Source organism: Cylas formicarius, unplaced genomic scaffold, assembly GCF_029955315.1.
Source record: "Cylas formicarius isolate icCylForm1 unplaced genomic scaffold, icCylForm1.1 PGA_scaffold_12__32_contigs__length_19106922, whole genome shotgun sequence".
NCBI lineage: Eukaryota > Metazoa > Arthropoda > Insecta > Coleoptera > Brentidae > Cylas > Cylas formicarius.
In genome coordinates, this window is record NW_026844225.1 from 5,866,760 (window position 1) to 5,879,342 (window position 12,583).

Below are 12,583 nucleotides of genomic sequence, written 5' to 3' on the forward strand. Positions count from 1 at the left end.
AAGTAAAAGTTTGCTTACCCAAAAGGCAATTTTTAAACTTATTTTTCAGGCCCAATAACATCAGAGAAAATTCTATAAAAGATACATTTTGATGAATCATGTTTACAATTTGGTATGAGAAGGGCCTTTTCAGATAAACTTTTCGATGCACAGTAAGGAGACTCCATGTTGTACATTGAATGATTGTGCAATGGAATAACACGGCGTGAAGTTTATATCGATTGAACATATTCAATCAGTTTGACCTAACAAGATATGATGAAATATGAGTTCTACGCCCAACTCCATATACATATAAGACAAGAGCTTTGAACTCTTGGAATACGATATTTCTGTATATTATCTAGATATGCTGTTAGAATGATTAAACTGTGATACTAGAGTATCGCAAGAAGCCTTTTAATATCCTGTAAGAGAGAGTAAAGTGAATCTAGATAAAGTGAATGTAGAAGTCGTTGCTTAAGATTAGGATTAGGTAGGAGCATATGCTCAGTGCCGTAAAATCTTCCTTGGAAAAACAAACATCGTTGTATAGTTCTTAATAAGTTGTAATTAGTAAATGATTATTACATTTTTTAATGCTTTGTTTTGTAGTTTTTGTAATAATTTTGCACTTTGCAAAATTTCATAGTCATTATAAAGTGAGATTTTCTCATCATTGTTGACTGCATAAAGAACAGGTCTTGTTTCTTTCGAAAGCTGATGAAATCAAATTTTATTTTTCAAAAACCATCTATGGGATCGAAAAAATCTTGATAAAAAAAACGCAGAAAATTCGACTCCATAAACTTTTGTTTTTGACAATTTTTTAAAATTGTATAGAGTGCGCCGTAAATTTGAAAAAACTGAAAAATTGGTCCCACTATTATTAAAAATTGGCTATAACGGAAAGACTATGATCCAGATGCAACTTTGTTTTACATTAAGATACAGCCCGTATAGATAGTTAAAACTTTTGTATTTAAGGTTTTCACCTATTTTACAGGGTGTTCCCTATATTCGGTGCAATTTAAGAAATGTGTTAAGTGTCCTAAATTTGCAGATACCAACTTCAAACATAGCAGAGAAGAAAAAATCCATGCACACATTTAAATAGTAGAATATGGGTGCGATCAAATTTCAACAAGTATTTTTTAAAAAATGAAATTTTTTTTTGGTTATTTTGGCTTCCAAAAAAGTATGTTTTCCTCCATAATCGATCGGCAAAATTTTAAAACCGTGAGGTACGGGAGATCCGGGCTATAACTTTCATTTTATGCATTTTGTCGATGATATACAGGGTGCTTTAGTTAAGGACAAAAATCTAAAATACAATGAAAATTGTTCTTTTCGGGAATAAATGATTAATCGTCATTCAAAATTCTTAACAAATATGGCTAATCGGTTCAAACAATGCGATAGGGCTCATGAAGAGCTACAATTTATTGTATTTACGGTTTTCGTCTAACACACACGCTGCTCGAGGTATTTTTGAAAAAATCCATATGAAAATCACTATTCCTCGGACTCAGTCTATACATTTACCATTATGGCGTACTGCATAATTTCAGAAAATAATTATTATTATTTTCTCTCATGGACAGGAAATTGTAGGAGATCTAGGACGAGAACCTCTATTTCTGGCAGGTGTGTCGGTAATAGGCAAAAAATATAAAAGATCCTGAAAACTTTCGTTTTCGTGGGTAAATTAATAGCCGTAAAAGAAAAACTATAAAAATTTGATAATTTGATCTAAACAGTATCGTAAATTGTGTCGAGATATAGTTTCAGGTTTCGTCTATCGTACAGGATGCGCGAGATATTTGAAAAAATATCACTGGAAATCGCTATTATTTGCACAAATTTTTGTATTTACTTTGAAGTTCGACGAGATGTAAAAGACACTTTATACAGGGTGAATACACAATTGAATTATATCGATTTTGCGAAAGTTTCATGGTGGTCCGCAGGAGCACGATCGAAAAACAATGCGTCCATCTAGGACAAGAAACCGCGAAGCGCATTCTTTTTAAAATAATAAGCTGCTTAGCGCAACGCGCTACGAACTTGCCCCGCCCACCGACGATTTTTTGAAAGCAATCTTGTTCAAACTCTTCTTGTTTTAGCCTGTTTTCGTAAAAATGTGTTATGTTCTGTAAGTTACCAAATATTTTCCGCATAGCTGCTTTTTTGCCCCAATGCGGCTCGGGTGGTGGGGGAGGGGGAAAAGTAGACGAAATAACGAATAAAGAAGAAACGGCAAATAAATAAGTGGGCCAAATCAAATTACCCTTCGGATGGTCTAGTTTATGATCTATTCCGCTCCTGCAGCCCATTAAGCCGAGGCCCACAAACATTGCGCGTAGAGCGCCGAAGCTGATTCCAGTTTGCCGCAGTTGGAATAACCCGCCGTTCGCGCCAGCACGGCCACTATAACTGTTCCACCCCCACGTCCTTCTACCCCCGAGTGAACACGACACAACACAGCAGGCCGCGTTATGCAGTCTTTGAGTTGCGGGCCGTGTGCCTAGTGTGCCTGAGCCACATATTTCAAGCGACTCTCGCCGCGAGTTCTCGTCTCGCAGTTCGGAAACTTTTTCACGGGTTCGAAAAAATTTTTTGTTCTAAACCTAATCGGTCCAATCGAGGCAAAATGTTGGCTATGTCGACGCTGATGATGCCGGCTTCGGCCGTAACGGCGGCTAGCATGCCAGCACCGGGTTTGTTGCCGGTGCCGAAATTAGAAGCGATTAGAATCAACCATACTCCACCGACAAGTACCAACGCGGCGATGGCACCAGTTACGACGTCCGTCGCAAAATCAGGTACGCAACGGTGATAATAAAAATATTTAATACGATCAACATGTGCTTCCGATGACGTGACGACCAATCCGGATTTAGTTTTCAACAGGAACGCCGCATCCCCAGACCATAACAAAGGAACTACGGCGTATTCTGCGGCGCGACACAACTTTCTTTAGACACGCTGCAGATATTGCCTCGTCCTTATTATCCGAACACCTGCAACGTGCTTTAATGCTTAATCCAGCGCGTTCTCACTGCCACGACGAATCATTTTTACTAACTTCTTCCGCGTTTCGCCCACTTCACATTTCTATATAACGCAACGTTTAATTAAGGAAATTTAATCATAATAAACTCGGTAAACATCGCTGAAAGTGAAGCACCCTGTGGCTGTCCGCAATGCGGAGAATACGTTAATTGACCATTCTTTTCCTACTAATTAAAAATAAGAGAACACGGGGGTGACTTTTTGTCTAATGGAGGCGAAAACAACGAACAAGCTTCGGCTTTTACGTGCCCAAAATTTCCCTCATTAAAACTCGCACCCTTTAATGTTAACAAAATTTCCAGAATTCCTCCCATACTGTTCGGACATTATTTATGATTGGCGATTTAAACCGAGACAAAGGGGAGGCACCTACCACATCGCATGTTTACAGTTATTGCTTCTTCACTGATTAAATAAACCAAATTGTTCAATTTGCGGGCTATTCAAACTTGCTACGCCATTGTAATTCTCCAAATTACGATTTTAGTCGCATTTCTTGATTTTTCTTAATTGGTTTTTTGGGGAATTATTCACATTTGGTAAGATTTTAACAAAATCACTTGCGCAAATTGGAATAACAATAATACACATCCCTTCAATTTTTTATATATGCCTACTTAAATTCATTTTTTAAAATTTAAACGAAATTGAAAAATAGAAGCAATCCTCTAAATTCCTTATTTTAAGTAACTCCTTACATTTAAATTTTTAAAGATGCTTTTTTTTATTAGTAATTTTATAGTTCAAGGAAATCCCATAACCAGCAGTAACGGTTTTTAAGTTTCAAACCGCTTTTGTCTTGTATAATAATAACGATAAAAATAAACAGCCTTTTGTTTAAACACACAATTCGCATTTAGAGAACCAATCCTCGATTAAACAGCGAAAAAATTCTTTTTACGTAGATGTTTGCTCTTTGAGAACCATCAAGGACCGTTCTGTTTTTTATTTTGAAAAACCGGTGATAGTTATATATGCCTACCGAATATTTTTGTTAATTAGATAGATCAAAATTTTTAAATCCATTATTTACAATTTACACACCGTCCGTATTTACAGAAAAAATCGTCTAAATAGACTCGCAAATTCATTTTTTAAATTATTCCTTAAACTTAGATTTATTTTTTTTCCTTATTAAATAATTTTGGTAGTAACTTAATTGTTTTGTGTTATATAATAGTAATAACAATAATAAACAGCTTTTGTTCATTGAAAACAGAATAGATTAAGTAGAATGTTATTACTTGGAGGCGACATCCAACATAGTTGCTTTTATACAACCTCAGCAACAACTAGTCCCAGATATATCTAGTCTTCATAATGTATACATTTACTAAGCTGAAGAACGAAAAAAAGAAAAACGCACTTACCATGTCAAAGGAAATATAACAAATTAACATATGAAAAATCTAAATAGGAAGATAAAACTATTTTACCTAGATGTTTGACTTCTGTTGCCTGTTTTATATTTCCAGCACCGCGCGTTACTTATATATACCTACTGAAATTTAATTTACACACAAACCGCATTTAAAGAATCAATCCTAAGTGACCACATATTCTTTAATGTTTATGAAATAATTTTGATAGTAATAGTAATAATAGAATAACAACTGTTGTGTTATTATATGTGTTATGTGTTATGTTATGTAATAATAATAATAATAATAATAATAATAATAATAATAATAATAATAAGCAGCTTTTATTCGTTTAAAACAAAATGTATTAAGTAGAATATTATTAGTTAGGGGTGCCAGTCAACATTGTTGCTAGCTATTACGCAACCATTCAAAGTCAGCAATCATTCCTAAATATATTTAATACGTTGATTGAAATGGATTAATATAGAAAAAATATAGGATAAGCTCAACGGACGGCTCTAATGGAGCAAAATAATAACAGCGAAATGCTAGTCAACAGTATAAAGAAGCTTACTATTCCATTCTTTACCCCAGTATCGGCACCTCAAAAAGCATTTATATATTTTTTATAATTGTTTAGTAGTAACTGGATGTAAGGAAATTCCTACCGCAATACGTAAGTATCAGGAAAAAATTCAAAAAATTAATCGCAAATCACTACAAAATTCGAGATAAAAAGAACGTCATTTTATGAAAATCTACGTTATTAAAGACGATATTCTTTGGGCTTTTGTATTTTCATTTTAAGTTTAAAAAGTTTCGCTACTATAGAAATAAATTTTCCTTATACAGCATTATTATTTAAAGTAGAAATATTCCCGAGTCTCGCTATTGGCTGCAAAGTGGTGTTGGTTTAAAATTACTTTTGCAAAACGGTTTTGGGCGTCTCATTTTGAATTTGCTCTCATTTCCACATTTAGCTACCCAAATAACGGCGACATTAGCTGTGTATATCGTAAATACACAGGTTAAATATTTACGACATTTCGCTGTAATTTAACGTAGGTATATGGGTCAATAAAAACTGTTGAATATTATCTAGATACCAAACGAAATTTGAATGTAACTTATTTCTAGATTCCGTTAAAAGATTAAAGGGCTGTGATTGTCGGCGCATGGCTTTTGTGGGTATCTGGTATTACCCACGCCACGGTTGATATTATATTCTAGAAGCAAACATTCTAATGTGAAATTCCCCAAGGATTATATGCCACAATATGCTTATGTTTTCGACGCTATCGCTGTGGCTTAACATTACCGATATGTTGCGTCTAAGTTAATCCCAAATAAATAATTCAGCGCCTCGGAAAATAGGCAACAACGGAGTATTGGATAACGTACGAATCGAGAACGACTTTGAATTTAATGATTGATGTTTTGAATTTATTTTATTCGATGGCATACAGGCTGAGATCAATTCCTTATTCCAGTTTAGTGCCGGTTACCTTCGTGTCGAACATAAGTTAGACCTTGCTAAAATCTACTGGGACACATATTGGCATCTCCAAAGTTCCAAAGGCTTTGCCGTCTTTCGCAATTACCCAAGCAACCTGTCAACGTGTTTACTTTATATTCCGCTCGCACATTCCTTGTCTTTGCAGCTGCAAAACATTTTACTGATCTTCTACTTGTCGCATGTGTGGTGCATAAAAAATTAATTTCCACCCAACTCCCGTCCATTACTCAAGCTCACCCGCTAACTTTTGAAATTGATTGGTTTCGGAGTTATAAATTTTACAATTTTTCATTCATCGCGTTCTACCTCTCTTCCTCAGCTTCCTCAACGACCTTGACATCTGCACTAGCAATTGCGTCCAAATAGCGGACAATACTCGCCCATTCTAAAGAAACGAAGCGTAGTTCATTAAACAAGCTATTGCATTATATATACAGCGGTGTGATGGAAAACTCTGCGTTTGTCGAATATCGAGCTGCAAAACTGAAAAAAAAAATACGTTTAAGGGACAATTTTGGATGTGTCTGTTTCATTTTAATGAACAGAATAAAGCTTTCATCGGAGAGTTTTATTTTGAATTTAAAATTATGTCGTCGAGTTTCTTTCCTTTTTCTTGTCAATAACATATAAAAAAGGACCTGTTTTACTAGTTTTACAGAAGATACGCCCAAGTCCAACACTAGTTAAATGAACTTTGCGCTTGTTGTTCAAGGGGTTGAATAAGTTGGGCGTTAAATTATAACTATCGCGTAGCAGTGATTCCATTTGAAATTATCGACTTGATAATTACGGAACATTAGCCAATATGTGTGGTATTCAGTTGCGGGTTTTAAAAAATTATAGGCGTATCGATTTTGTATGATCACGCAACACTTTTTATAGTAAAAACGGGGCAACCATTTTCAAGCTGATCAACACGAGAGATAGGACTTTGTCGCAGCAATTTCGTAAATTGGAAAAGATGTATCGGGTAATCCACACCAATAGACTTTTTCCTTTAAGATCTCCGAGAGATATTCGAGTTATTTCGGAAATATTCTTGATTAATGCTTTAAGAGAGGGCGATAAAGCTTCCAGAAAAGTTTTCAAAGCGTTCGAGTTTATTTAATTCAAAGTCGTGTTTTTCTGCCTACCTGACACGATCTTTCTTTGACCCTCCGAAATTAGTACTTTATTTTCTCAACGAAAATATTCTCTCACCAGCGATATGGATGTCGACTGTGCGACTATTCACTGAGAATAATATTCAAAATAAATCGAATAACCGAAAGAGACCAGGAACTGGAGTTATCAATTTGCTTTTTTTTTTGTTTAGTTTACGCGGGATTCGGTTAAATTGTACGACCGCAATCTAAGAGAAAAGGCCATCGAAAAACAGTAGAGGAGCTTTGTACCGCCTCCAATTAATTAATTGGGCATAAATGTAACTGGATTACTTTAATGGCGTGATAAAAATTTTATTGCAGATTAACTTATAATTGAGTACAGGTGAATCCAAAGCGCCAACAAAACATATTGTGTTTTTAACGTCCGTGTTTTTTAATTAGCCTCGTTTTAAGCGCCGCAGAAGTTTTCGCAAAGTAAAGACTCTTCCGATTGCCTGCAAGAGTACCTGATCTTTTTTCTTGCTAAAAACTGAAATCCTCCGCTAATTAATTCTGGCCCTGAATCTCGTAAACTTTAAACCGAAATTGATTGTTCGAGATTTTGATTAAAAATTAGTCTTTGGGGAACAAGCGTCGAACTTACTACGAACCCGAATTACCAATAATTGCTTATAAAGTGCTCTTGAGTGCGTGTATCGGAAAATGGAACCTGATTTTCGCGGCATTTAATTTTTTACCTAGTTCACGGCATCTGAAAATGGTTATACGTCAAAATTAATGTGCGTGTGCAGTAATGTAAGGGTAGATTGCCATATCTGCCCGGTCAGCTCGTATCTATTAATCATCGCTTTCTAGTTTGCTGCTTCAGTTGCTTTTTAAAACAGACAAAATTTGTGAATGAGCTTGCAAAATTTATATCTAGTAAAATCCAAACCCGAACCGCTTATTTACGAATGTTAGCGGCCCAGCGGGTGCAAAAAATACGCGTTCCCACATAATAACATTTACCGAGGGAAAACATTCGCGGAGATGAGTGAACGGTTGGGCAAAATTTCGGATTTGCCGATGAAATAGGCCATCGTTTTAAGGAACTCTAAATCATAAAAAAAGGAATCTGAAAGGCGCTACCGATGACACGAATGAAACCGGCGGAATTTCCGCTTTTATATTAAGGGATTAAATAAAACCTTTTCAGCGAAATTTCCCGGTTTTCGTTTTATCCCGAATTAAATCAAATTACAGTGCGTTTCGACTATCGCAAAAGAAATACATGTGTTTGTCTTTTTTTGTTTCAAACCAAATCCGCTGCGTTATTGATTTGTTGCGGTCCTTTCAAATTTTCCTTAAATATTAATAAAAATCTTGAAATCGAGAAACAGCAACAAACTTCGTGCGGGGTGAAACTTATTTCGGCAAACTTTTTATTGCGCGAGGGGGTTCCATTGTCGTGTAGGGTAAAAGCGAGTAGGCATAGGATTGTCTCATCCCCCGCTGTCACTATATCCAAACGTTTTAGCTTTTGAGGTTTAAGCGTCGTTTATTTCATCGAAAACCGACAGCTGAAACATCCTCTCACGTTTACATATTATTGTTCTACTATTTAATCGATTACAAGAGGTTTGGATTTTTTTTTTCATTTAATTGACATGCCGTTTAACTAATTGGCCCTAATCCCGATATTCCGATTATTTGTGTTCAACTCTCTGTGTAACTTTCCATTAATAATCAAACGAATTGCTTCTCCAACACGGGAGAACGAATTTGCCTAACTGCAATATCGCACATCGGTAATCCTTAATCCCCCATCCGCGAAATCAATTGATTAATAATCATAATTAAATAATGGGTACTTTTGCCTCCAAAACCGTACGTGCTTGTGACATCAATTAATTAAAATCAATGGCATTTTATTACTAGAACGTTGTCAAACCATATTCGATCACATTAATCGGTTCACTCCACATCGAAGAAATTCTCGGAAAATTCGTTTTAACCATACGACCGTGGAGAGATGATTTATATTATACGAAAATATATTGAAATACAGTATTACTTTTTAAGACACATTTTAAGACACGTGTGGGAAGTCATTTCGGTCAAAAATGAAACATCGACTTGTAATAGAGTTGGCATGTTGCCGGAATATATTTGGTGACGTAGACTCATTTAGTACGGCAATCTATGGCTGGAAGACGACACCCAGTCTGCAAATAACAAACCAAACAAGTCAATGCGACCTTGGCCTCATAGGAGTTTTCGGTTAGTTTCTTCAATGAATCGGAAAACTTAGTAAGAATTCGTAACAAAAAGTGATGCGTTAATGCAGATAGGCAGTCAGTTAATTTGGATCAGAATCAAACGGTGTTAATCCGCAATTAGTTCAAGAACACAACATGCCAAAATACTATAGACTGTCTAATTAGGTGACAAGGAACAATCTGTTCAAATTGCCCTCATTGAATGAAGTTGTACGCGGAAGTTAGAACGATAGTAGCAGCTAATTACCATACAGGCCGCTTAGTAATGCCACTGTGTGTAAATTGGAATTCGAATTTACTCAAAAATAAGTTCTGAAACATTGTGAAATGAAACATCAATTCCCAATTGAAAATAACAAATAAAAAAGTAAGGTGTTTTGCCTAACTTGTAATTGTTTATTTGTTTAACATTCAATTGAATTACCCCCCTTTACTGAATTTACAACATGGAATTAAAGAAAAACTCTCTTTTGAAAGTCCCACCTGACCTTGACAAATATTTTACGTAACTAATTGTATCAATAACCCGCCAAGGGCGTATGAATAATAAATAAAAATACGCTCGTTGAAGGGGAATCATCCACTGCAAATCAACAGATATCGACTTAAAGAGTAACAAATAAATACGTAATCTTTTTTATTATTTATCAAATATTTATTAGCATTTATTTTTAATGAAAACACCAAATGAATGTTGTTTTTTTTTTTCAGAACATCATCACATATTTGTAGGCGACCTAAGTCCAGAAATCGAAACCCAAACCCTCAGGGATGCCTTTGCAGCTTTTGGAGAAATATCGTAAGTTACAATTTATTTTTCCTATCGCCTTACCAGTCTGGATTAATTAAATTAAAGTCGATGTTTCCTGCAAAACTTGTTGCTCCGATGCTATTTTAGAGTCGTAATATAAACTCGCTTATTTAAAATTCAATACTTTCGGCATTGATAGTTAAAATTTTGTCTTCTTAAATGTAGCCAGCAAAATGCGCCAAAATATACAAAGTACGTTAGGTATGTGGCATAAATACCTCAATGGATGCTTAACTGTTTATTAATTCCAATCTATCAATCAAAACGTTGTTAACGCCAATATGGCTTCCTCAAATCGGTGTAAATGACCTTAATCTTGTTACCACCACCTATTTAGCGTACGGGAAATAAATAAATGAGAGCAATATGAATGATATTTTAAGAATAGAGGTTTTCCTCTCATTAAGATTTTAAAGAGACTAATGATTACGCTGAGACGGCCTTTATTAAATTTATTATCTCTCTCCAAATGTGCTCCAATAACGGATGTGTCTGAAGTTGGGTCTGATAATGAGAAAGTTAAAATTTAGTTATTATCTCAAATTTATTTATGAATATAAAGACGCATCTCCTTTTGTACTTGTTTCAGTTCACTTTGCGGTTAATTTGGGCTGCGTTAAGCTATAAAGTTTAATATAGCGTCTTCCTGTTAAACAAAAGTTTCGCTCGGCAGTCTAAAAAGTAATGCATAACCGTTAAGTATAACTTTTGTCTTAACGGTAAGCGAGAGTCTAGTGCAGGGAATAGTTGCTTATACTTCATTAATTTAGAGTCAAATAATTTCCTGACCATTTTAATACCTTAAAATTATTTTAAAATTTATTAAAGTCGTCGGTGTGAGCGCGGAATTCGTCATACCCGGTCAACTAATTCTGTTGATAGACCTCATTTATAACATGAAACTTTTTATGATTAAGCATATTTTGGTACAATTTTGTGCGTGACGAAAATTCCAGGTGCCCCTTCATTTTTTATACTCGGTGTTTGTTACAAACTTTGAGTGACTAAATAATAAAAAGTTATTTTTAAAAAGTGGGAGCGTTCAAATTTTTTAAAGTTACGGGTTGACACCAAAATGAAAATGTGAAAATTATATCAGATTTTCGAAATGGTTTGCATTGAATTATTGCAAAAAGTATATCGCAATTTAACATTTGGGGTTTCTTAACAATGAGTGATAATATATCTTTACAAAGTATTCAAATAAGGAAAAAATATTATTCCTATAAAAACGATTTCTACATGTTATTATGTACAAAAAGCTATAGTTAATTCAAACAGAAAACAACGATTTATAAAATATTTCCCGAAAACCGATGAAAAAGCAAAAAAAAAATTCATTAATGAGACAGGATCTAAGTTTTAGAATGGACATCAAACCTGCGCCCTGTTTTAGGTGTAAATACTCCACATCTTTTAACAGTTTTATTCTAACTTCATTATAAAGAGAACATGTAAATAGTTCGTCAAGTAGTTTCATTTTCTTGGGGTTCCCATACAATATAACATTCAGTGAAGTTGACTTTATATGACAGACCTTTATACGTAAATTTTGTGAAATATATATTCGTTAAGCTAAGTTGAACTAGAATCCCTGTAAATAGTTGCGATGTATTTTGGAAAACAGTCACTAATACTTAAGCTGTTGTAGAACATTTCGAGCAGTCAAGATCCGCCTGAAAGCAAAGTTTCAAGTTTCAAGTTTTTGGGTTGGAGAATCTAATAATTTGAAATAAGTGGGAAAAAACTGCCTGATAAGTCTTGTGTGGTTCCAAGTTGCCTCAATACTTCGAGAAATCCTTCAAGAAAACTATTTTGACTTAAGTTTTTCATACCGAAAATATATTAATAAAAATCTATGTAATTTTGAGGATTCCCAGCTGCTTTTTTGGTGAGTAAATTTATTTCTGTATTGGTTTATTACTTATTATTAAATTAACAATGGACTTCATAAATTTCAACTAAATGGCCGATTTATTTATCATTTTGATAAAAATATTTCATTTCATATTTCATAAACTCATTTTAAGTAGAACAAGATATAATCATATGTACATAACAACAATGAAAACGAGAAATTAAAGCGTCGATTTTTTGATTGCCTTAAACTACATCTGGTCCTTCCTCAATAAACAGTGAATAAAAATAAGCACAATTGCGTTTTCACTACTTTGATTTCCTATTAAATTAATTTTATTAATAATCATGTACCTGTAGGGGGTACCTTCAATTCACTCATTTATTTAGCCTCTGTTACTACTAGTAGTAGTTACTTACCTTTGCAATTTTATTCCTCGCACTTATAAAGTTTTTATTTTGATGAAAATAATCCCTTAGTACATTATAATTCGTAATCGAAACACTACTTATTCTGAGTGACTTTACCAGGAAGTGTAGACACATTTTAAGTATGGTGACTTCTAAATGAAAAAGTAGGATTGGGTTTTTTTAATAATATCAACAAACCAATTTTG

The 12,583-nt window shown here is 34.4% G+C and overlaps 1 protein-coding gene across 1 annotated transcript in view; it reads left to right on the forward strand.

Moving 5' to 3' along the window:
• Positions 1-2,391: 2,391 nt before the first annotated feature.
• The window catches only part of LOC132695647 (cytotoxic granule associated RNA binding protein TIA1-like), a 30,831-nt gene continuing 20,639 nt past the window's right edge, over positions 2,392-12,583 (forward strand). The window contains exons 1-2 of the mRNA XM_060660034.1: positions 2,392-2,804; positions 10,010-10,097. Coding sequence (XP_060516017.1) covers positions 2,633-2,804; positions 10,010-10,097 — 260 coding nt within the window. The 5' untranslated portion in view covers positions 2,392-2,632. The remainder of the gene's footprint in view (positions 2,805-10,009; positions 10,098-12,583) is intronic.